General features: G+C 37.8%; 1 protein-coding gene across 1 annotated transcript in view; it reads left to right on the top strand.

The window, feature by feature from the left end:
* The window catches only part of LOC134861711 (uncharacterized), a 78,078-nt gene that overhangs the window by 9,694 nt on the left and 40,638 nt on the right, over positions 1–27,746 (top strand). The window contains exon 4 of the mRNA XM_063879129.1: positions 18,439–18,569. Coding sequence (XP_063735199.1) covers positions 18,439–18,569 — 131 coding nt within the window. The remainder of the gene's footprint in view (positions 1–18,438; positions 18,570–27,746) is intronic.

The raw sequence follows: 27,746 nt of genomic DNA, 5'->3' as shown, positions 1-27,746 counted from the left end.
TTAATCCTACTTTGAACTAGTGCATTTGACTTGTAATCTGTTGACTTCCACTTTTTGTGTCTAACTTAAATAGACAGGTACATCAATAACAGATTAAAAAAGAAGTCTTAACTTTATAACCCTAACCCTGACCCTTGGTACCTACATAATAATTAAAATATATTAATATTACACCGAATACATAAAACAATTGTATTCTAAAGATTTACCACCAAATTAGCAAGGTATTTAAACATAGATAACCATAGGGTAAGATAATATACGTGAATTAAGTCACTACTTTTATTTATTTTTACTATTGGAAGAGGAGAATGATGGGACTGAGTAGATTTGGTTAAACGCCACAGTTGCTCCTAGTTTTCTGCAAAGTCAAGCTGTGATTCGAGCGAACAGGACATGTGCAAGTTGCTCAGGGTTGCGTCTGGATTTAAATCTCCCAAGGCTGTCTGCCGTCAGACCCCAGTCAACAGGATATAAGGCCACGGCGAAGTGTTGGCCCAAGTGGATGGTGTTTCTACTGCGCTGATCCCTGACACACATATCCACTGGCACAAACAGGAAGACACACGTAAACACACAGCAGAGGTCCTTTCAGGCAGCTTGGGTGTTAGTTTGGGATGTGCATGGCATTAGCCCCAGTGACCATGATCTAAGAAGGTATCCTCACAAATGGAAATCTTTTTTTTAGAGATAAGTCAATGTTTTACCAGCCTGGTTTCCTAAAAAGGTAGGTTTCCATAAAAGGAAATTGCATTGTCAAATTTTGTTCCAAGGGAAATGTTGAATAATGTTAGGGTTAGGGCATACATATGACGTACGTTTGGTTACATGGGAAACCAAAAGTCAACTGTTGACCTATTTAACTTTGTGTATACAACTAATGTTACGTAACAAACATGTTTTTTAAGCAACTTTTTGTTTAATTTCTCTCAACTCAAATTTTGTTTCCTTTGACATAAGAATGTTTAGTTGTATTATACGCATATTTTAAGAGCAAGGGTAGGTATGAGATGCACAGTAGTTGTGTGTTAAGTATACAACACTGCAATTCTGATACAATTACTTTAAAGAATCCATTAAATTACAGCGGGAATCGTATGGAATCCATCAGATTACATCATAATCTTGATATGATGATAGAAAATTGTGAAAATACAATAGCTTGAAAATGTTCTTGCTCATTACTGTACACAGTCATTAAATTGAAGTTGTCAGTGTTAGAGGCATGTCAGCTTAGCTGTGTGGTAAAGCTCACACACCGTGAGACCGGGCTGGATTGGCCAATCCCTATTAATCCCTTTTTACCCCCTAAGGAAAAGGTGCCAAGGGGGCCCGTTACAGGGCTGGCATAGGAAGTGTGTTAGCAGAGTGAGTCAGCTGCTGCTTGCATTACTGTAATTGAATTAGGGTGTTTGTGGTAGGAAACACTGTTAACAGGTGAAGGCATGTATTGCAAAGCATCGGCTATGTTAATCTTTTAATTGAACTCCCGGGCAACATGTGAAAGTATTCTTACTTTTAGAAATACCTGACTATATGTCATTTTACAACCTACATTCACTTATTTCATGAACATTTGAAAAGATTGCATTTAAAGCTGTATAAAAAAGAGCAAATTAAAAAAGTCCTAAATTTCACAAAACAAGTTTGACAACATTTGCTTGACAATTGAGTGGAAAGAAGGAATTGTATTGTCTTATTATCCTATAGATAACTAGAATGGCATTTGTAAACCAATGGGGCATACGCATGCTTCTAGGATGGTCACATTTCCAAAGTTGTGAAGTTGTTCTCCAAACTTTGTGTTTATGACCTGTGTTATGTCATATATAGGAAAAAATGGAAAATATATATTTGATTGCTTTGAACAACTAAACAAAACGTTAATAGCTGTTTCCCAGTGCCATGTTGGCAATCTCATTTCTGACACCAGTTTAAAGTCACATGAATGCACCACACATGTAAATAAAGGTAAAACGTAATATAACAGCACGTGATTTGTATCCTCTCCAAAATTAAATAATTAAAAATGTTTTTTTTACGTTTTTGATTTAATCCTGCTGTCCTAAAGACAAACTACTTGAAAACATAACGTCCATGGCGGACCTCAAAATCAACACCAGACTCTGCATTGTATCTTATTTCAGCTGAAGAGCGAGATATTTCCCTCAAGAGTGGGTAGAGACCAAACCGGGCAATACGGTTTAACATGTGCCAGGTTCACAACAACACAATCCAAAAAAACACACATTTTGCTCTGCTTTTCTCGTGACACGTTTACTGACACCAGTGGCACATTGGCTTTATAAGGAGGTTGTGTATCCAGCTAGTTGTGCATCTCACAAGTAGCCTAAAATCCAATTCAACCATGTTTAAGAATCACTTTTATTCATTGATTAAATGTAACATATAGCAACAGATAACTATGGTCACATATTATTGTCCACATCAGTGGGCAAAGCAAAATATATTTAAACTTGAGCGTCTACCTTCTATCTATTGCATCTCCACAAGAGGACATTTGTTGAACTGGTAGCCTTTTTCACACAGTGACCTATCTAAGGACAGCAATGTAAAAAATATTGTGAACACACTGTTAGTAGTGTGGAAAAAACTATGAAACGGTAAAATTGAAATAAAGTTCAAGGACAGAATGAAGATGGTGGGTAGAGGAAGGGTGACGGACAGTTGTGGAGACAGGGTTGTTAGTTTATGTAGGCTGTGGGCTGAGTCGACTGGAAAATTTTGATCACTTTAATTTACTATATCCAGCGTTGCTTCGCTCCCTGTCCAGCACTTTTATCAAGCCCGGTGAGCCTGTATTGATTTTTTTATTTTCTGCCCAGGATAAGAAGACAGAGAGTTAGGGAGCTCTGGTGAATGGAGAACTTTCCTCAGATTGCTGCTATTCTCCAGCTTATTGCATCCTGTCGTTTGTAGTTTCAGATGATGTCCAGTACGCCACGGCTGCTCCAGCCAATAAACAAGGTGACTAACAATGGAAGAGGGCCAAGAATGAAGAGAGGGAGACAAGCTAACCACAGCACCCCACACAGATAGAAACAAGGAGGAGAAAGGGAAGGACATTTTATGGGTAGAAGTTGTTGTTGTTATTTACATTTACGTTGATTGTTTTTTGAAAAAGTATGTGCTTCAGTGTGGGTTAAGAGCTGCTTTTACTTGTTTGTATCTAATAAATATAACCTTTCACATTTTAAAGCATAAAATGTTATGTATTGAGGGATAACGCCCACTTTTTATTTTATTTCATCTTTTGCAAAAAAGGTTATCTACACATATTTAATCTTCATTCTAAATTAAGTAATACAAGGAAAGGATCCTCTATGGGAAAGGCAGATGCGATTCAATAACTTTCTGAAAATACCATGATTTTTTATCCGATCTTTTCTGATGATTTGGAGGCAAAACTGTAATTTTCCAAATGCGGTCCACTGTGACTTTGGCTCCTTTTTTTTCTCATGTTCAATTTGAAGTTATGATGTCATTTGAGGTAAAAATTCAAAATGCAGCCGAGCATAACGAATCATTTGCTTTCATGGTATCCCACAAACTGCTTTTATTGAGTTAGAATTGTGGAATTACGATATTAAGTTATTCTGGGACTAAAGGCAAGAATACTATTTACCATATTTTTTATGTCCTTGTTGCTAGTTCATGTGATTCTCCCTGAGCAAAATTAATTATTACCTTTGCCCCAAAGAAATGCAATTAAAAAGTTGAGGTAATGGTTTTTTTCTTCAAAATGAAATGGGACAATGGTTTTGATGCCAATTCATTGCTTTTTGATAATCAGACAAATTGTTGTACTTTTCCATAAATCTTTTTATTTCTTTTTCTTGTGTGGCTGTGTATTTGCATTCATTGGGATAAGATGATGAGTGTGTGTGTGTGTGTGTGTGTGTGTGTGTGTGTGTGTGTGTGTGTGTGTGTGTGTGTGTGTGTGTGTGTGTGTGTGTGTGTGTGTGCCAGAGAGAGAGGGGGTTGGTGAAGGGGGGGTAGACGGAGAGAGATTAGTGACAGTCTGATAAAAGATGTCTCCAAAACCCTAATTAAAATTGAATACCCCTGCAAATGCAAAGCAACATGCAATCTCCAGGTATTTCATTTAGAGCAACTATCTCAGTGCGAGGTTGTTTTTTATGTCTTTCTTCAGTGCACACAAATAGCTCCACTCTTTCGTTTTATTTTTCACACTTCCACATCTGCCACTGTCTTTGTCAAACCTCCAGTTTGCCCTTCTCTCCCTCCCTTGATGTCAGACAAAATGACAAAATCAAATCAAACTGAGTAACCCCGTAGAGCTTCCCTTTTTTCCCATAAAAACACCTCCAAGGTTCAGCTCATTAAACTACAGAAAAAAAATTAGAGCTTCTAATGCAACAGTGAGCACAGCGTCAAGTGCTTTTTATTTTTATACACAAACAAGCTCAACAACTGAGAACAAACATAGTTTTTTTTAATGCTGATAATACTTCAATAAGAGTTGTGTTAATCTTCTGGATTAAAATATTTCCCTGACTTTGTTGCAGAAATACATATTTTCCCCTCTGCAGTTATAATTAAATTAAATTGACAATGAAGTAGTGGTTCAAACAGGCAAACATGCGGATATGATTTATTTTCCTATGTGCATGTATTACTATCTCTTACTTGAACTCAGAGTGCATGTTCACAGTTTCTTATTTCTCGTCGTCTTGTTACATCATTAAAACTGGGGCTCATCCTCTGTCCTTGGTCTTCAAAAACCTCCTGTAGCTTTGTGAGTAAAACGAGAAGAGTGATTGCACTGTACAACGGAAAGGCGCGTTTGAGTGGTGACCTGTGTTGTGGCTGCTGTAGCACTTTCACTTCCTACTGTCTGGCCAGAGACTGATGGCCATGTGATCTCACTTTAAAGGAATCCACACACACATACAAACTCTGCCACAATAACACACACATACTTGTTTTTATTTGCATTAGGGACCATGTTTTTGATCATCACATGTGGGGACCCCCTTTTTAAAGGCCCTAAAGTAATGAAAACACAAACACACACTTGTCACTGTCATGAGCAACTGGTGGCCCAATGTTTACTCGCCATTACCAGTCTCACTCTTAAAATGTTTTGCTTGTATTTCTGTGACTAACTAATATGAAGTAGTCATATAAACGTGTGTATTTAAGTTAATCAGTTCTATGTTTAAAAAATCATAAACTTTAACTACATTATAAATCATTCAAATGAATATGAATACACATTAAACTAGAAAACAAACAGAACAGAAAATAATAATAATTTTTACTACAGAAAGTCAGCGGATAGAAGTGTGAGTTCTAACAATAACCTTATTACTAATCACTTAGTCAATTTTATCAGGAAAAAGTACTAAATGTAAGCTTGAAAAATTGACAAACAGATTTTGTCAGTAAGTGGAAAGAAAGAAACAAAAAGCCAGCACCCAGACGCTTTGGCTGTCTTAAACCCATACCGCCTGCATAACTCACACCTACAGTCATTTTTACATGGCTGCCTGCAGAAAATGCAAAGTAAATTGCTCCAGTTTAAGCTACCGTTTAGTCATAAGGATATGGTCAATTTGGTTCTATGCCAAAGCTGTACCCCTGAGTCATTTTACTGTATGTATTTCTGTCATCCATTCCCAGAACACCAGTTGAATCATACGGCAAATAAATAATCCCCAGCGCGGAGAGTTTAAGGAGGTGAGCAATAAACATGTGTCTCGAGCATGTGTTTGCTTTGCTTTAACTGCACACAAGTGCTTTTTCAACCTTCCCCCGCTCTCGTTCTACACAGTTATTAATTTTGCAGATGATATCTTGTCATGGTAACTATTGATTCACACCATCATTTGTGTAATAACGAGGACCGTGGCTTGACAATTTTGCTATAACTCCAAGGAATGACAGGCGTGTGTTAAAGACATGTTTACTTCACTTCGGGATCGATAAGCGCAGTGAGCCAGCATGAGAAAAAAGCATAGGCCCTTACCGGCATTATCGATGCTTGATGTATCACATTATGAAATATATGTAGGAGGAAGCTGCCCGCGAGATTAAGGAGTCCTCGTAGATCAATGAAGAGCATGAGCATTAATATAGTGTCTGCTAGTCCCCTCCCCAGGACACTCCAGGTTGTTTTTGCTCTCAGGCTGATGCGCATAGACGTGCTTTAGCGTGCAGTGGGAGAATTAGATTTGCCTGTTGGTGTTACAATCCAATATCTATCATTGAAAGGATTCTTTTCACTCCTGCAGCCAAAGGTCTCTTGTTTTAGGAGACGCCATATTGGTGAGAATTGCGTTTGCTTTGAGATGTTTTAAATGTATTAAGATGTTACTCTGCCTTTCTTCTCCCGGTGGCTGTGTGTGTGTGTGTGAGTGTGTGTGTGTGTGTGTGTGTGTGTGTGTGTGTGTGTGTGTGTGTGTGTGTGTGTGTGTGTGTGTGTGTGTGTGTGTGTGTGTGTGTGTGTGTGTGTGTGTGTGTGGTTGTGTGTGACAAAAATCTTGACCTTGAGACAGAGGGTGAAAAAAGACTAAGGCTGCTTCATGTTGTCGGGAAATGTTCCGTCTTCAAGTGATTTTGCTCTTTAAACGCATGCTGAAATTTAGCCGTCTTCATTTAGCGCCTAGTTTTAACCCTTGCTTGTTTCATGTTCCTTGGATTCCAGAGGCCCAAAACACATGATTTAACCTCTTTTTATATGCTTCCCGTATTTCCAAATTAAATTTGTTTTTTGCACAATTTTGTGCAACTGCATGGTAATCATTTTGACCACATCCAGTTGACCTCATGTATAAACTGAACCCTGTTTCCCACGATGCACGTCAGGCCCATATGAGCTTCTGATCTGAATATATCCCCACTGTGGAGGACAACAGAGGCGTGTTGTCATCCAGCTGACCCTTGAAGTGGCCAGATGAAGGGCAGGGAGGGGGAGGGGTGAAGGGTGGAAAGGAAAACTTGGGCCAAGGTCAAGAAAGCTAATTTGTTTCCTGCGTCCCCTGCCGTCCCTGAGAGGCAGACCACACACTATCCATGCAGGAGGGGCTTTCATGTGGTTAAGGAGGGGTTGGGGGGGGGGGGGTTAAATAGCATGGTGCTGAGCTCATCAGCTACTGGCTTATATCACTATATGAGCAAACATCTGAATATTAAGATAACAACTAAAAGTTAATGCAAATTTTGTATCAACGTTTTTAAGGAATATATTAAAAGAAAACTGATTTTAATGCTTGTAGTTTTAATTTACAAATATTTAATAAATATAAACTATTCGATATATAATTAGGTAAAGAACATACACTTATATAACAGCTTGCATTATGTTTAGAACATGATGAATAAACAAAATAAAGTAAAAGTGACATGGCTGCATTAAGTCCTGTATTCTGGGTTAGGGATAGAGCTTATGTTATGTTATATTATATTGTCATGTATAATAACACATTATATTTAAGTATTATCCATTAAAAATTCAACCTTTTTGTTCAGATTCTGAAAAAAGGATGATGCTAAATCCTGATTGGTACATAAGATCTACCTTTCCAACAGCCCCCTGCACACTTTTTGAACATACAAAAATAATATAAAAATGTGTCATGTGAAATATCAAAAACCATTGGCAGACAATAATGTTCAGATTACTCATAGAACTGTTTGAGAACATTTGAGTTCAGGTACACTCTGTGCATTATCTGCAGAAGAAAGTAGCAAAAGTAAAATTACTTGTCATGCAAGATGGCCCATGTCATTTTTAGATCAATGCACAATATATCATTATCACTTATCCATTTATATGTCGAAAAAGGTTCTTGTAATTACATTGAAAAGCAAACATACTGTTAATATTTATTGTTTAATTTGAGGTGAATGTAAAAGTATTAATAATGTAAAGTTGTGTTAGACTTATCGTCAGTCATGTTTTAAAGATAATTATTAAAAGTTGTGTTTGTAATGTAATGTATTATAATGTATTTTTTCAGCTCTTATATAAATGTATAGTTACAAACAAGTTGATTATTCGACTTAACCGACTTTTGAGTCAAATTCAGGAACTTTAGACGTGTGTAAGCACAAACATTCAAACTTTTAATTAAAAAAAACAACTTTTAACATTGAAACTGTTTAGAAAGCAGTTTAACAATAAATATTTCGACTAATTCCAAGCTCATGATTTTGGTATAACATTATTTTAGCCATTTTGATAAATTGTAGTTGATTTGAAAGCCGTACACCTCCTGCCTTCCATCAAACGCTTCCTGGATTACACAACATGAAACAGTGTTTTGGCAGCTCAGTGCCGGCTCCTTTTAACAGTCAAAGTGAAAGAGGAAATGAATGTATTTGCCACCTCAAGGACACACATGGTAGGTACCTCAGTGGAACCTGTAAAGCAGTGGTTAATCACTGTCTGCATAAAGCTGTAGCCGTCAGTGGGGAAAAGCCATCAGCCATGGAGAGAAAGAGCTTAAATGAACAGCAAGTTCTTGGATTTAAAGGCCAGACCCTGCAATTCACAAGTGTCTAACATTTATTTATTACCTTAAAATCTGCCAACACTGTATAATATTTTGGTTAGTTTTGGGGTTTAACAAAAGATAAGTTCCTGATGAATGGATATATAGATTAATGGACTCAAAGTTACCAAGGAGATCAGTTTTTTTCTTCTTTTTAATTAGCACCTGTGAGCTGTTTCCCATTAACACCGCGCACATTAAAAATCCCTCTGTTTTTTCTAATTAAGTAAAGTGGAAACAGATTAGATGGCTTCTTTGAACAAAGGTCAGTGATTGCACTTTGTCTCGCTCCTCTGTTTGTTTGTTTGTTTGGACGCCACGAGAGCCTGCCACTTCTTCCCCGAATGTCACTTCACAATCACTGTTTGTTTTAAGGAACAGCCTTTTCTTACCCCCTGTCTCCATCTCCTCTCTTTTTTTAAAGTTTGTGATCAATAGATAAAGACGTGCATCTCGCTACTGTCAGCTTTGTAAATTCTCTATATGAACAAAAGTATATTGTTCTCCACAGGTGGGGAACGGGGGAAGGAAAGGCGGATTGGGTATGGATTTAGTTTTTCTTTGCTGATATGATTATAAAGCGCATGGAATGTCAGATTAAAGGCGGACTGATGAAAGATAGGCATCAATCAGCGGCGTCTCTGGAGAGGCTGCAAGGCATGACATGGTTGTCAAGAAGGAGGAATATGGTGACTCATCCCTCCCTAATCTCCCTTTCCTGGACAATTGATTGGACTTTCATATCCATTAGTCGGGCTTTCATAGCTGCTGTAATCAATGACCAGACTACAGACATACTTCCAGACTCAACTTGTCTCTTAGACGGAAAAAGAAAGATGGCCAAGTAGGAGTTTTTTAAACAGGTATCTTAAACAGCAATATAAACATTTTTTAAAAAACACTCCGAGATCTGTGGTGAAATACAGTATGTATATTTGGGGCCATACTATAGGAAACTCCAAATATAAACCCATTTCCTGAAAAAAATTGGAGATTAGACAGGCTACTTTGTCTTGTCAATGTATGTTCTGACACGGAAATAATGTTTTGTAAAAGTTACATTTTTTGCCAGGCACATAATATGTGAAATAGAAAGAGTCCTTGTGATAATACGCTGAGATGTGGGGTTCAAATCCGCAGTATGTTATAAGTCATAGTCACTTTGGTTTGAGAAATCAAATAAATAAATATGACGTCCAGTAGGAAAACATATATTTATGGATTCATTTTTAAGTATTTAGAGTTTGCTTCGAAATTAGTATACTAGAAAAGACTACAACTGAACGCTTACAGGATTTCCTACATGTTCCATACTCTCTGTGGTGTTATGAGACTTGGCTAAAAAACAAAATATTTAAAAAGAAAAATCAGCATATTTATCATTTTATAGTCAATTTTCCCCCCCTAATATTACGTTATTACAAATCCGCGATTTCATAATTGCTTTCCCTTTTGTTTCCACTAAAAAATGCTTATACCCTGTCATAATTGATGTGTGGGACACCATTTTTTAATTTTAATTGTGATTTTATTGTTATTTATGTTGTCATGGTAAGATATTGGCATCTTGAAGTTAATGTTAACATGGGTTAACCCATAGGCTAACCTTAACTCTAACCCAGAGTAAAACATCATCATTAAATCTCAATTCAATCCAACAAGGTGTCATGCTGAAAATCTGATGAAAACAAGTACAAATGTGATTTTTCTCCACATCTATTTTGTCCTTCTTTTGAACATTGTTGTGAAATAGATTGACATGAGGTACAATATGAACAAAAAAACCCATCTGAAATAACCACGATTTGATTAGCATTTAATACTCCAGCATGTAGAACTGCAGAAGGAACCTAGCCCCTGGTATATTTTAAGATAAAGAGACCCTCAATAACTCAAAAATGTCTTTAACAATAAGCAGTCAACTTTTAAACTCCCCACTCCAGACCTTTTGACGATGATTCATCTCAGTGGGATTCTTATTGGTACACTGTGGTATGATTATCACCAACACATTCTTTCAGCCTGAATGCCCTCTACAACACCTCTGTAAAGAAAAAAAAAATCGGAGTTATGCATGAGAAGAAGCTGACAAAGGGAGCCAGACGGGAAGAAGAGAAGGACAGGATTTAATAAAGTTCAACAAGGCAGAAAGGATTGCACAAGCAGTGAATAGCGATTCTGCTTTTTTCTCCTTTACAACTTCTGACTACTTAAACACTTTTACACCCCCTCCTTTTATCTGCGTCTGCATTCTCAGAGCAAGAGGAATAGCTGGACACAGAGGGAGACGCTCATTCCGTTTTTTATTTGAATGTTGACCGAGGATGGCCACCATCTGTGCAAACTGTCTGCCTTCTATGACTCTCCTGCATCTCCAGCCATAAATATCAGACGGCGCTTCACTTCTCAGATAATACACACATGGGAATTTATCACCCTCTTCTCTGTTTTGCCACTATTTAGGCTTTTATCGCTGTTCTCTTAAATTGAGGCAAACAGAAGTAGTCTGTCATTTTCTCCAAATGGTGATTTCTGTCTACCATCATCTCACACCCTTCCGTTCTATTTACTGTGGCGTCTGGTGCTTTTGTTTTTCTTATTCCACATAATAAAGAAAAAACCTCTCCAAGTCTTTCCAGAAACGCAGCCTGCACTTATCTCTTGCTGTTTTTTTTTCTCCCCCCTGGTCACTGAAAAGCCTTCCACTAAGCTCAAACACACGAGGGGAGTGTTGGAAATGGGGTAGATTACATTGTTTTCACTGATATGGATGCGCGGCTCAAAAACAAAAGTGTTGCTTGGATGTAGTCATGTCAATAAGCCATCAGTCGCGCTGCTAACAATAAGTTAATGATTCCCCAGCAGTAATACATTTATGAATAGAGAAGTGTCTTCTTCAGCCCAGCGGGTGGGCCCATTAAAACAGAGCATGAACAAAATAATTGTGATTTGCAGATAAAATCCACTTTAGAATGGGATTCCGACTGAGGAATTGTTAAAAGAGCTGTAATTTTCCACTAAAACGTGACACACTCTCACAGGAGCCTGGCTAATCAACTTGAGTGTGTGTGTGTGTGTGTGTGTGTGTGTGTGTGTGTGTGTGTGTGTGTGTGTGTGTGTGTGTGTGTGTGTGTGTGTGTGTGTGTGTGTGTGTGTGTGTGTGTGTGTGTGTGTGTGTGTGTGTGTGTGTGTGTGTGTGTGTGTGTGGATGTCTGTGTCTCTATGTACCAAATAAATGAAAGCATTTACTGAAATAGTATATCTATTTAAAGCCAAATTTCAACTTCTTTCCAAAATTAATGTCTGTTTTTCAATCTCCTAGTTGCAATACAACTGTGATGCAACCAATTTTATGTCTGAGTACTTTGTTGTTGTAATTGTTGATAATAGTTTTTCAAGAATCCTCTATTCCCTAAGTGTTTTATATTTCCAAAGACTCCCTTCTGAAAAATTGTCATTTTAAGTGCCTCCCGCAAACTGGAAAGTCTGGAAAGAGACTTCCATTGGCATCCAGTAGATCAGTGGCTTAAAAAGTATACAAGAGATGTTTACATTGGGACTGATGCTAGAATGAAGGAAGAGTAAATGGATTCTTTTCTAAATTGTCTTTAATCTTTACAATTTCTTTATACACAATGTCTGTATTTACCTTTTAAGGCCTCACTTTTCTTCCTTTGTTTGAAATGGTTACCACTCATAGACACACACCCTGTGACAAGGGGTCACAATAAGAAATGAGCTTTGCACTACAAACATTTGCACAGGCAAAAACAGTAGGGTTGTAGTATGTTTTTAACTTCAGCCGAGGGGAAAAAGTTGGTGTATCGCAAAAAACATTATGTGACATAGATCATTGTGTACATAAGCATGATACTTCCTTGTTACGCAAACCTCCGCATTACTCCATAGATGGAATTTTGTTCGTTTTCTGCTTTAGTTTTCGCTTTGCAATGTTCAACTGAATTAAATAAAAAATCTGAACAAAACTTCATACAAGAACTGGATACAAGTTTTCTTCCGGAATACGGTCTCAGTTTTACAGACGTGGTAAACAGAACTACTTGATTAGATTTATTAAAATATTAAACTTTTGTTTTTATTATGTTATACATGTTAAATTAATACATGTATTTAAGCTTAGGGCTAAATTCAAATTTAAACTTGACCAGTTCCATCCTTTTCTTGTGAGAAGTTTGTTGCATCATGGATGTGATCATACGTTGTTAGTTGGTGGCCCTTCAGCATGCTTTCCTGAGTTTTTACCGCCAATACTTTAAATGTGTGCAGTCCACTCAAGACTACAATTCAAATAAGAAAAGTGAGATGTCTACCTGCAGAAGTGTTCACTATGTATTTATAACAAGCAACAAAATGATTGGACATAATCTCACTGCAGTTCGGGTGGTTTAACAGTAGCATACAATCTTCCGAGGACCAAATGTTATCCATACACAAGTTGATGGATACCTCTGATTCTCAAATAGCTAGAAATCTAAATTGCACTTAATCATAACAAAGGCTAAAAGATGTCAATTATTCCAGAACTTGAATGCCTCTGTAGGCTGCAACATCTTTGAAATAGGGAGATAGCCATTGTTTGGTGCTTTGGCCAAGTAATAAAATGTCTAGACACCAACTAACATGAATTTCCCAGAAGGATTAGTGTCATGAGTGTGAGGGTCTTGCCCTATACTCTTGGGTGCAGTTTGAAATACAGTCTTTTAAATCAATGCACACCTGTCCACTCTTTAATTGAACTTTGTGGCCTGTCAAGACCTTTTGTCTAAGAAAACAGCCAATCCTTAGCCGTAATGGAGGTAAATCAAACTCTTCAAACTACTTTCTGCCATAGCGATGTTCAGTCAACGAAATGTGACTAGTTATGTTGGCATCGGAACAATTTAACTTTTGATTCTCTGCATTTTCCCACTAATACATTTATGGCTTTTCCTGTTTTTACCTTTCTTGCCTTGTTTATCATTAGCAAAGAAACCGGCAGCTCTAGCACGTAAACGCTCAAGTTTAGTGATTGATCTTCAGTTCGACTGCCTAAACTAAAGTATTATTCAGGTACAGCACAAAACAAACAGAATTAAATCCACCCTTGAGTGTGGTTACTAATTACTGCACGTGAATGTTGTTGTCTCATAAATGGATTGAGCTCACATTGAACACTGGCATGAATGGTGATGTACAAATGGTACTTTTTTTATTAACTTTTGCTACTTTCAAGAATTGGCACTTTAGGTGTAAGTCTGTGAAAAATGTCTCCATTTATAATGCTGGCTGGGTTTCCATAGTAGGGTTATTGACATAGTAAATTAAAAGAGGCACACATTCAGTGGCTGACAGATCGCAGGCATCAACTCCAACTTATAATCGCAGCAGTGAAGTTCCTCTGTTTTCTTTTTTTTTACGTCTATACTTCTACACTGTGTTCTACATTCTCTTCTCCATTCAATTTTATGTACATGTAAAAAACTTTATTAGGCGTATATGTCACTTTCTTACCTGAAAAAAGGCATTTGCTTGGCATAAATATTCAGTTTTATTGGGTGTATAAAAGAAACAACACAACTGCTCTTAATTGTATGAATCAAACCAAACTATTCAATTCAATACATGCTTACATTTTGGTAAACCTGTATAGTACAGTATATAAGGTCATATATTACCAGTATACACTATGTAATGATTTTTATTGCCAATTGTAGCCCTTTTTTCTCTCAAATGTGTTTTAAAATACAAAAAAAAAGTACTAGAGATTTTGCAAGAAATTCATTATTTTTGGAAATTGAGGTTAAACAGCAATATTCTGCTCTTCTGTATGTCAATATATTTACCTGACAGTTTTTTTTACAAACGCCTTTCCCTGTAGTTAAAAGCCTCTTTGTCTTTTTAGTTGATACCCTAAATTCCCCCTAAAATGTCAACTCAGGTCTGCCATGTGAGTACATCTGTATAAGTCTGTGTGCAATTATTACAACTTACCAGTGGAAAATCCAATAGTCTTACTCAATAAAATAATGTTCTCCTCTTTCAAAAGACTCAAATGTTGTGAATGAAGTAAGACACAAGGCCTTTCATTTCCATTTTGCTCTGAAACGCTTTCAAAAAAGTACCTGAAAGACGAAGGGGTGTGCTGTGCGTATAAAGACGTATAGTATGAAAAGTTGAATAAAGACGTTTGCTGTTTATTAAATTATTATACAACAGTTGAATATTGTGTTGTTCTCTGCTTGAAACTAGAATGGGGACTTGCAATTCTTTAAGACTTTTGAGCTAAGGAGATGCATCAGTGAGAGACTTTGGAAAAAATGCTGCTTTAATGTCAGTGCTGGGATCCTCTAACTGCCATGGCAAAGTGCCCTGGTTACCATGGCTATGTGGGGGTTTGAGAGCACATTAATCACAAGGATTTAGGTTTCTTTCTATTTTATTTTCTCTTTTTTTAAAGACAGGATCTCTCAGACACCCTTTATGAAGCTGATTTATGACATTTAATATCTGTGAGTGTAGATCATGGGATGCTGAAAGGTAACAGTTTATGAGCTGGGACAGAAAGCAGTATGAAAAGTAAAGTAGTCTGGGTAATGTAAGGAAGGATTTGATCAACAGCAGAGAACATTAGATATACACTGTTTAAGTGTAAATGTATATAATCTAAATGTCAGATCTCACAGTATTTGGATTATTTTGCATAACTCTGTCTAGATTTATTCATATTAGCCAAAGGCCAGGCAACATTGGGAAAACATGGTCTTTTCAGGAAATCAATTCGATTTCTGGCAACCTTGCCTTCATATAGGTAAAACAAATGTCAGATTAGTGGAAGAAAAACATTCAAAATACAAATTTAGATATATATTTCACTAACTAAACGTGTGCATCCTTAGAGTTCTACTAAGAAATCACAAGAATCACAACATTTTACCTTATCATTTTACTTCTTAATATTTTAAAGGTCCTTAAAAACTGTTTTATCAAACATAGCTTTTCTCAATCTGCAGCAGCACCTGCATATGCAATCTTTCCAGTTTTAATCCTTTCTTTATCCTTAAAACGTTCTTGTTCTAAATTGTTAAGATTCATAATCCATCGCTTCATTTAAAATAAAATAAAATAAAATAATATAATGATATTCTTTAAAACATGTCAACAATTATTATCTGTTTTGCGTGACTGTTGACAGTAGTTTATTATATTTGGAGATTTCAACTACGGAAATAGAAGGCAAATTAGCATATATTTAATAAGACATTACCATATTTGCATGTTTAACAACACACTTCAGAAAACGTATGATTCAGAAAAAAATGCCCTATTGTAAAAAATAAATTGCCAAAGTCAATGTTGGTATCTATTACCTAATATTGTTGCCCATTCCACCTGTAGTTTCTCCTCTTACAGGATTATGCTCTGAGTGAATTTTAATGTGTGAAAGGGTCTACAGGGCTGCAGGTTTTATAGCTTAATGAAGATTAAATGTTTTGCAAAAGCTTTGGCATGAAAAGGTGTTATTCATTTGCAACAATGGCTGTATTTGGCACTCGACCAGCCTCTTGTTAATTGTGCAATCTGGAACTAGTAGATGATGGTGGCTGCACCCAGACTGTCCTGCAGTAAATGGAGTCCTTTGTGTCCACACATTATAACTATGACAGACAGGCAGCTGATAAAAATTAGATCATGAATAAAGAAGTATCACTCTGTGCTACTTTTTCACTATTTTTTCCCCCTCTCGTCCTCTTCGGTCAGAGCAGATTGATGACAGCGTGACAGAGTGACATTGCATTCTGGGAACAGAGGACTATGGCAATAAATCCATGGCGATTCAGCTTTACAATGGCCTACTGTCTAGCCATCAGAGGGTAGGAGGGTTGTTACTGCATCACCCTAGTGAGCTGCTAGGATGCAACCATTATGCTTTCTTTGGGCTGGGGGAGGGGGGTGGTGAAATTAAGACATAGTCAGGATGGTAATGAATTATGAAAAACTAATAGGATAAAAAAGGAGAAGAAGGGAGAAAACGAGAGAGAAAAGTGTCTTTGGTGAGTGGAAATTTCCCACGCTCTTTTAGACGTTATGATTCTTTTCAAGTAGATCTGTCAAATGAGAGCCTGGGCTGTATTAGAAAGCAAATAAAACACACGAACAAATAAACACTCCAAGTTTCTTATTGACCTTGGAAAACCAGCTGTGTTGTTAGTGTGGAAAACTTGGCTGCACCACCCCCCCTAATTCTGCTGAGAGTGTGTGTTTGATGTGTGTATGACGAATAGAATAGAGCCCTTGAATAAAGTATGTGTTTTTTGTTCCAACTGCATTCATTTGTGTGTGCCTTTGAATGGCTGCCGCCATTCATTTGATTGGTGATAAACATACTTCAGACTTATTGATAATTCCCATAATTCCCAGCTGGCCATTTGCATTCTTGGGATACAAGCTTGAGAGGTCAAAGGTGTTGTAGCTGTTCTCTCACAGGGCTACACAAATATCTAAATGTTCTATAATGATAAACAAATATACATTTTGGTGGAAAAGTATAAATAACGAGCTTTAAGACATAAGAAAATGTTTTAATAAAATAATTATGTATACTGTATGTTAAAAAACCTTTGGGTTGATAGACATAGAGAGTATTTGTTTAGTATTTGCAAATAGTTTTATATCCAGCATTTTTTTATTCACTCATTTATGAATATGTTTTCCTTTGAAGCAATGTCTCACCAACTTTTGTTTTTGCATTGATCACAGTGTTTTCATAATTTCCATAATCTTACACTCTGATAATGTTATAAGGCTCACAACAAAGCATTTTAGAATGATGTCTGAAGTAATGAGTGCTATAATCATACTGTATATACTATAGCTTTATTTTTTGTCATATGCAAAATGACAACAGCATTGTTTTGGCAATCTTGAGTCCAAGCTTCCCCTACAATGCAAAAATAAATGTAACATAACATAAATGTTGTCATAAAATATTGCAGGAGACGAAATGGTGCAAGCAATTTGCAGGAATGAGAAAAACCTACAGATATAGGATGTATAGGATAGCAAGAGATAAACAGTATTCAACATTTCAAAAGATGTGAATGTGTGTAGTTTTGGTAAACCAACCACATTAATCACACAAATCTAAAACACCTATTATTGTAAAAGCAATACATCCACCTATAGCCTCCAACATTTTTACCCTTTTAAACACGGGCACAAAGACTCTTGGTTATTTTGGCTCATGGGCGCCATACACTTAACACCGGCGTCTGGAAGCAGCCCTACAGTATCTCCTCCTCCGCCCGTTTGATCAGGCCTGCAGCACTTGTCATCTCCCTCGTGGCAGCTTAGATTCTCCAATTTTTAGGTTAATTAATCAAAAATGATTTCTTTTCTCATTAGCCATGCAGTTGGTTTGCAATCTGCAAAATCGATGTTTTACAGATGTTTCCTTGGGTTTTGTTTTTCGAGACGGCGCTGATTTTTATTGGGTATAGATTTAAGAGGGTGCTGAGGGATTGTGAGTTAACTCAGCCACACACAATCACACACACGCACAAAAGCAGCCACAGACACACACTATAAATGCATATTATACATAGTCACATGCTCAAATTAACACCGGCAGGAATACAGTAAAAGACATGCAAAAACTTCTTCCAACTTACTTTTAGCACCTGGAGTCTTTGTTGAATGCAATCTGTTCATCTAACTGATACAGACAGCACTTTTGCTCTCGTTCTCCATTTTGTTTCGCCTATATCTAGTCAATCGTTGCCAAACCCAGGGGGTTGAACCACACACACACTCTCTCTGGGTAGCACTCTTTAATCACATACCAGCTTATGGTTCTAGTTCCTGTTGGTTGTAAACAAATGTAATCTTGCATTTCCTGCAGTCTAGACATAACAACAAACCTGGCAGAACCAGAGAGGGGAGCCACTGCGGTTGCTTAGGAGTGGCTGGCCCAACTCGGCACCAAACCGGGGTCCGGAGGTATGGAGGAAGGGGCGTTCAAGAAAACGAGAGGTAGGGCATCTTCTGTAATCTGGTGATCAACGAGGAACATCAAAATCTTTGGTAAAACTTTGCTCAGTGTGTAATTTTGTTGAAATAGTTGGTCCCGTGTGTCTAAACGTGACTTGTTGTCTTAGAAAGGCCATTATGTTCTTACGATAACAAAGAAAATGTCCAATCCTAACCCTAACTCTTTATTTTTTATTTTGAGCATTCCATTCCATATGTCCTTGTCTGATGGATACATTCCTTCATGTAAAGTTTTTGGACCCTAGAGTGTGCCCTTTATGCCATCTGCTGCACAGTTGTTCCACTATGTGTGTTTGTGCCCGCATTTGTATTTGTGTACAATAGTCCCCACCATCCGTTCCGCTCAACTACACAGGAAAAAGAAGATGAAGCAGAGGAGCAGAGGAGCCCAAACAGAAATTATTATTGATTTAATCACATAATCAGCCGCAAACACTTCAGGCCAAGATAGCAAATCCATAATAGCCTCCCCACATAACCACCCCTTACAAATTTACCATCAAAGCCCTCCGCGCACACACAGCAAACACAGGAACCAGGGGTCACCTTCAGTTGCCGGCAAAATATTGATGTTCCTAATGCTTCTATATGTTTTTGAGTTAAGCGTTATCAATCACCGATAAGGGCTTGATGTCTCTAAAACATAACTCCTATGGCAGACGGATTACAGCATCGCTTTTCTTGTCATAATCTAAGCATATCTTTTCTGACAAAGGGAGAGGATGGTAAAATCAATGTTGTCAGAGGCAGACATTTCCCACTGTGGCTGCCTTCAGATGAGATACAGGAACACTGATCTAACTTTGAACACATCAAGATTTGTCTTTGTGAAAGTGCTCCAGTTCCTGTTTCAAGGGAAATTAATTTGATTAAGGAGGTTAAAAAAATATCTTTAGTTTGAAGAAAACAAATGTGCCGTTTACTGACATTATTGTATTTTGAATCATTGAAATTTAATTAAAATAAAAAGCCATTGTTTTAAACCATGAAGACAAACAATGAATTAATTTGACTTCAATATCCTGAAATCTGTTTGCATGATATACAGATGAAAAACACTTTTCCTTCCAGCATTTCAATTGTATTTCCTAAAAGGTCATTCAGTGCACCTGAAGAGTGTGTGCTGTTACCTTGAGAGTAGCTGCAAGACCTGAAAAATGTCTGAAAATGTGAGAGCTGTGGCACAGAATCGCTCCATGTATATGTGCAACATTATCATTATATTGCCAAATGTTTCAATGACCTTAACCCTTACCCTACTTAAAATGTTGTGTCAATGGTTGTGAGAACATAAAACCTATTCACCAACAAGGTATAATCAAGACTTTATTGTAAAGCTTCAACCAATTGGAATATTTCAATAACATGCCTGCTTAAATATTGTTTTAATGTTACTTATGAACTCTCCCCCTGCACCAGAACCATCTACTACGTCTAAAGCTACAAGTATTTAGATATTCAGGATTCACAAACCTAATTATCTTTTTACAAGATATTCAGGATTCCCAAACCTACTGTTTGTTTAAAAAAAAATGTATTTGCATTCTGTAATCACTCTCTATTAGTTTTTATTGTAAGTGTCAGAGACTGCCATTGCCATGCTAAAATCAAATTGCCTACTTATGCACGAGAGATTAATAAGAAACAATGCAGCATGTTATCCAACTGTTTTTAATTTAATATCATTGACATCAGTGTGACTGTTAACTGTTCATTCATAACGTTGTAGTTTACTCTTTAAGGATGAACCTTTCCTGTACAGTACTCCTATACTTTCACATTTTTATTTTGTTTGTAGAAGGAATGTTTAACTGTCATATTCTCCCTTGTTTTGTTATTATTATGTAGCTGTAGTCAAAAAGTAAACAAATGAAAGCCAAATATCTAACTCGCCTAGCTCAGCACAAGAAATAAGATAATTCTACATGGCTATAAAACAATGATTTGGATTCAGATTTGAACACTCCCTTAACATCCATCTCTCCAGCGATCTATCCATTCAGTTGCCTATCCTTGTCCATCCAGCCCCAGGCTATGGAAGCCTAATTGTTTACCAAAGGGTTGCGGCTCATTTGCTCCTGGAGATTGGGCCTAATTAACACTAACTTGTCTGAACACCGAGGAGCGCTGTCCACTCCACTTTAATCTAATCTGTACTCTTTCAAAAAATAATGAGATCATTTACACCTCATTAACGAGCAATGTAATGTCTCGGCATTAATCATAATGATTGCTTATCATTTCACTTTGCAATATTATCTCCTCTAATGAAACTGTTCACACAACTGCCAAGAGTGCCTTAATTGGTCGTGTGAAATCACAGAGCACCCGGCAGCTTGCCGCAACGTGTGTGAAGTTCTAATTTGCATGGGTGGGGGTGGGGGGAATTTGGGGGGTGGGCACGAGGGGATGACATCACTTAGAAACATGTATACTCACTAATACGCAAGAAATCTTATGGGATGGTACAGACAGAAAAGTACAAATTGGAATTCCAGAGCAGCCCTAATAGATTCTATTACTTTTTTTTTAAAGAAAAATCCAAACTATAGGTATTAAGGGCATTTTTCAAACATTAAGTTTGAAATGTAATGCTGCTGAAGTCCTTCTCTTTGGCATAAGATTCATGCCAGTGGTGGATGTGATTATCCAGGTGACATGGCACCCAGATTGATCCCAGCTTTGTGCCAACACCATGAAGCCAAGACATGAAAAAACACCCATCCAATATTCCACTTTTCGCATTGGGTGGATATACAGTACGCTGTATATCCACCCAGCTGGTCTACCCCAGCCCTCCCGCCTCCTGGAGGGAGGCTAAACAGCGCTAATAATAGTTAAAATATACCATCCCTCTCCAGTGTGCGGACCACCTAAAGAGGCCATGCTTGACTGGATGGAAGAGAGCACTGAGGTTGCTCCATGCCCCGACTCCCCGAGCTTAGGAGGGCTTAGGTGCGGATGTCATTTGCTCTTTCTCGGTGGTCAGAGTGGCTAGCTGCTAATTGTGGCCCCTGGTCTGTGAGTTGAGCCTGTGTAGCTGAGGAGAAAAGGCTTGCCCAAATTGAAATCTGAGTAGCGTGTCTGAGAGTTTTGGTGACTTCCACCTAATCAAGGATGCAGTTTTAAGACACAGTTATAATTTCATCTGGGCTAATTTCATCATGCACAGAAACATTATTTTGTCTGTTTGCTGTACCAAACTCTATCCTCCTTTTTTTATTTTATTTCATTTCACTGTTCATTGGATCATCCTCGTAGGCAGCCAGGACCTCAATCGGCAAGAGTGAAACTAAAACTCAGGGTGTATTGGACTTTTCAAATAAACTTGGTCTCTTTCTTAAGTCATACTAAGCAATTCAGAGTGAACTTAACATATGTGCTCTGTATTTCAGTCAAGCATTAGAATACGTTTAACCCTAACCATAAACAAGAAGAAGAAGAGATACTTAATCAATCCCTGTAAGGGGGGGAATAATTTCACACAGACCCAAGACACAAATTATGCATACACCAGTTCATATTCAATGTTCATTTATACACAACCACAATAGGGACAGTAAGGTGACATAATATAACAAGAAGTCCTAGTAGAGGGGTGGTTAGTTTGGATGAATAGTTCTTTGTAGGTAGTCAGGAAAATTGTCATGTCCAAGATTAGAACTAAAAGTCAAGGCCAACATCAAAGAAACCATGTCTCATTCAAAGTGGGAATGAACAAATCGAAGTGCACTCACCTACTACATCTGCTCTATATGTCTGTCTCCAGAATGAGTCTAACCCCTAACCTTTAAACAAACAAACACAGGACCCTCACCCAAGAGGCCCCTGTTGTCTCCTATGTGAAACCAATCAGTATTGTATGTATGTGACTAGCTCCAAGTATATAAACTACATAAAAAACCTAGATTTTCAATGATATCCCATTCCATAATCTTTCCAAAAACTTGCCAAGTAGTTGTTTTATGTAAACTCAAACTTATGTTCTGTTCAGAGGGTGGTTGCCCAAGCAAATTAATTGCTCATTTTGTGCAGAAATACTAACTCTTCTTAGTAGTGGATACAAACTTTTGTTTGAGGACACAATTGTATAATCGGGACCTGGGGGTCAACAACTGATGGTTCAGCACTTTTCTTAAAGGCATCTTGGTAATGACTAGAACTTAAAATGGCACTTCTTAATCATATAACTTAAAGGTCTCTTTTAGGATAATTTTTAATGCTGTGGATTGGACCAGATAGGCATTTAGCTGGATTTGTCAAATTCCAAAAGTGTCTAAAACCAAGTTTCAAAACATCGGAGGCCAACACAGGTGTCACAAAAGGGGACCAGTCTCAAGCACCTCAGCTTTGCGTCTTACAATACTCCCCTCACAATATCAATCCACCCCATCATTTCCAATCGTCTTGCTTCCTGTTCCTGTGTGAGGCTAACTGTCAGCTCTTCTCCGGCTTAATAAAGGCCCTGGTTAACATCCACCGTACGGCTGAATCAAATGCCTGAGCTGCCATAACCATGTGCTGATATGATTTATTCTCTCCCCCGAGGACCCCGCTAATGAACAGAGATGTATGCTCAGCAGCCATGTACATGTAACCTCCGTGTGCTCAGAGGACGGCCGTGCTGTAATATGATAAGTGCTTTGTCGATAGGCTGTATGATATGCTAATCATACTAAAACACAGTGCCTCAGGCTCTCCCCTTGTTTATTTATGAAGGCTTGACCTGAGGGAGAGCAGTAATCGGATTTTCTCTGAACTCTGTAACCCTGGGAGCCAAGGGAACCGCCAATCACACACATCTGAGTCCTATAATTCCCCCACCTCCATCCCTCTGTTCCCCCTCAACCTGAGCTGAAATGGCAGATTTATGCAAACAGCACTGTGTGTGCATTTTCCTGCCTGCATTCGTCCGGGGCACATGTCAACCGATCAAATCATTAAACTAATTATTAATTGGGACTGACGTAAACAAGTTGTCAGCAGCTTGACTGTGTTCTCAGCTCAGCAAATATAAGTCATTGACCTGATGTAGTGCACATATTACAAATCTATCATTTGGACATCCAAATGTCCGACTTTCTCAATGAGTGGCCTTTTTAAATCACACCAACTGCTTTGTGGTCTTTGACAAATGGCAGGCACGTCTAGGTCCATGTGCCAACTGTTTTAAATAAAGGGATTTATTACTTGGCATAAAAATGATTATCCTCATCAAATACTTAAGATGACTTAACTTGATCTTAAGTTTCAGAATAACTGTCATCGAAACCTTCCGATATCAGAGAGTAAACTTGATACGCAAGCGCTGTAGCATCATGTTACTGTAACAGTAAACTAACATGAATACACTTTTCTTTGTATTAATTTCCATGAACAGTGACTCACAGATGAAACCAACAAGTAAAACATAATATTACCGGCATATCATGAAGAAAATACACTCTAACATACTCCAGATCCCTGATATAATGAATTATTCACAAAAAAAACTATTGGAGGTAGGGCTGTCAACATATCAGATTTTCTCCACATGATTAAAGTACCTAAAATATTTTGATTATGACTAAATTAATGCGATTCCTGATTTCCATAGCTGATTTTTTTTTAAATCTTAAAGTACAAGAAGAGGGATGTGTAGACAGAGTCTGTAACCATAACTGTACAAAAGCGTACAACGTTTTTTTTATTTACTTTACAAAAAAGCAAGGTAGGGTTGTGCTACACAATTATCCTGACTTTAACAATTTGATGATTGCAATATTACTGAGATATCTAAAAAAGAAATATGTCGAATGTATCTTATGTTGGCAAAGAATTCTGCTTAAAGTACAAGTGAAGGGATGTGTACACAGTCTGTTACTATAACAAAAAAGAGGACAAGAAGTACTACATGAATGAATAGTGAAAGGGTAACCAGATGAACTGATAAAAAAAAACACAGCCTAACATCTGCCATCAATACAATGTCAACTGAGACAAAATCGGTAGAACGCACACTGTGTTATAAGAATGTGTTTAAGGGTCAGAGCTAAAACATAAATGTTCACGTCCAGCCAATGTCTAGCCTCTCAAATAGGGCAAAGGCACGTCGATGTCCATGAGCTTCAGTGTTTCTTGCCTTTGACTTTGACTCTTTGTGTCTGGCTATAGATTGGCCTGTCATGAGTACAGCTCTCGAGCCACTGCAAACATAGGCTGTGCAAATATTTTGAGGAAGAACAGAGGCTGGTTTGACTGGCTAGTGGATGTGTTGTGTAGAATGTATATCATTCATTGTGGTGATTTATTTCTACCATTTGTGTAGCTGTAACAGCAACATTAATTATAATTTAATCACACGTTTGCTGAATTCCGTAGTAAATGTTTTTCTTTTATTCTTTCATCTTGTTCATACAGTGTTAGTCTCAAAGTATAAAAAAAGTGCAAATGTTTCTTAGTGTAGTGCGTAAATCAGAGCTTGGGCCTTGCATCTGTGGGCAAGGAAACAAAGGTTTGTTTGTGTGCCTCAATCACTCTTGCTCATGAAAGCAGACACTTACTTGAAAAAAAAAAAAAATCCTTCTTTTTTTTTTCAGGGAAACACTCTAAACCAACATCCTGGGTATAAATTTGCAAAATGCAATACAGGCCTGATTGTGTGTTGAGTGGATGCGGGGTGCATTTGAATGGACCCCATACCCCTTCCTTCTCCAAATAGTGCGACTCATTCCCCCACCTCCCCCGACCCCGCTCTGTTGTCATGCGGCCAAGTAAGCAAAGTGGAGGGGGGAAAAAAAACTGTAGTTTTCTTGTTTTTCGTGGTTACAGTAGGGTATGTTGAGGTCTTTGTTTTACCTGTGCAAACAAAATGCAGCTTATTTAGCAAAATAATGTTATAAAGGGAAAAGGGTATTTCCCCCTCCATTTATGTGTTTACAGTTACAATTATAATATTCAAGACATGCACATCTTACTGATATCAGTTTTTAACATTTTAAGCTTTTTCAATATAATCCAAGACCCTTAAATTATTTTAAAATGTTTCACTTAGCCTCCAATATTCTTCAGCTACTTCTTTGGCATTTCCAAGAGTATGCCAGTCTACAGTATCACAGTGAAGGCTGAGGCAGGGAGATTCTGAATGAGAAGGCTGGGAACAAGTGAAGCCTTGGCACTGACACCGGGTCAGCTCCAAGCCCCCTCACAGCCCCAGCCCTCAGCACCAGGTGTTCCCCGCATCCAAATGATACTCTCAATCATAGACTGCCCCAACCAGAGTATTACAACTCAAAATTTGCAACTGAATGCTGATATAATCCTGGAAATATATGTCTCCATTAAAAAGTAGCCCATTTAAAGGAACAAGGCAGTCTTTGTGAGGGGGGCTTTATGTATATTTATCAAGGCGCTAAAAGGGAACCAGGGGTGGGGGTGAAGGAGAAGGGGACAGGGGGGGTGGGGGGATGGGGTGTAGGAGGGCAGACTTTCCAACTGTTTACATGTTAATTTCAAACTTAACAGCCCTTGTCCTGGAACTATTTCTACACCAAATGCAAATCGTTTTTTTTCTCCTTTTGTTATCGTCTGTTTTGCAGACACTTGACTGTTGATGGAAAAATGCAAATGAATGTGTGCATGGAAAGTTTTGTGACAATTTTATACAGCTGGATGTGAGTGACAGGTTGAATTTAGTTAATGGAGCCTGTTCCACCAAGGGCAAGTGAAAGCAATCTTCTGCTTTGCCTACAACAGGTGTCAACTACAGTAACAACTTCTACAGGGGTTTTTGTATGCTGGAATATACGTTTAACACATATTTCTCACAGGAGCAATTATACTTGACGTAAAGTAATAGAACTAATATGACAGTATTACATTTTAGCCAATGTTTGTTGCTGGTATTGCAAACAATGTCATTTGACTAGGCAAGTGTTATCACGTTTACCTAAAGAGTAATGCACTCTTATTAGTATACATTTATTTAGCTTAAATGTATAGGGCTGCCTCCAAGGAAGTCAGACATGGTACAAAAAGTCTGCAAACACTTTCAATTAGAATGCTTGTAAGTAAGTTCATACTAATCTTATGTCCCCAAGCAATCTGACTTAAATATAAGCCAATGTCATGATCTTTTCATATACTTAAACAAGTAGTTTTGTGGCATTAACATGTCCAGCACTGCAGGGGCTAGCCCTGATTGATTGTGTTGCTGGACATTGGCAGGCATTTGTCGAAAATAATGTTTTTTAGCTTGTCTGTCTGACTCCTAGCTCTTCCATTCCCATTAGCCTGTAATCTTAGAGTGTACTTAATGGGGGTGGGGCTTATATCAAATTTTCTCCATAAATCTGGACCCCAAACCTAAACCAAAATCCATTAAGAAGGATACAAGTAGAAAACAGTACACTACTAGCAGGAGAAACTGCAACATGCTGCATGCACGCTCATGCTCAATGGATGTATACAACCATACAATAAATGACTCTAATCATTTGAAAATACTTAAGAGCATAAACAGTATGACGTTATTTTTCCTCTCCTGGTTATTTACCTTTCTAAGTGTTGTTACATGTATTCCATATCCAAATACAAAACTGTCATTAACGCCAACATGACAGAGAAAGAAAGAATGTAGCCAGCTAAAAGGACATGACAACTGGTAAAGAGTCCACAGAGAAGGAATGTGTCGAATGAAATGTAACAATACCCCCCCCCCCCCCCCCCCCCCCCCCCCCCCCCCTTTTCCTGAGTGAATGAGTGTTTGTGTTTTACGGTTGGGGTAGCGCAGCTCGACTGCAGCTTTGTTTAGAAGAGTTTTGGATGTTTCGTTCATTATCTTTCAGTTTCTCTGATTGTTTTCAGACGGATTTGATTGAATCAAAAAAAGTCATCACTTTAGCACTATCCTTTCAAGGGCTTTTATGCCCGTGTCATTAAGTGAAGAACATCTTTTCAGCAAGAGTACATATTTTTGGCCTTCCCCCTCACAGATAAAGACAAGCTCTCTCGGAGGCAATAAAATACCAATTAATTATTCAATCATTGTCAGAGTCACAAACCTTGTGATGTGACTTAAATATAAACCAGAGTGCAATACTCTCATGGTAAAGCCATTTTTATGAAAGGTAAATCAGTCTGTTTTGATTAAGCATATTCAAAATGTCTCTTTGGCTCTGA

This window comes from Eleginops maclovinus, chromosome 3 (assembly GCF_036324505.1).
Source record: "Eleginops maclovinus isolate JMC-PN-2008 ecotype Puerto Natales chromosome 3, JC_Emac_rtc_rv5, whole genome shotgun sequence".
NCBI classification, from domain to species: Eukaryota; Metazoa; Chordata; class Actinopteri; order Perciformes; family Eleginopidae; genus Eleginops; species Eleginops maclovinus.
This window is presented reverse-complemented; position numbering and strand designations above follow the sequence as displayed.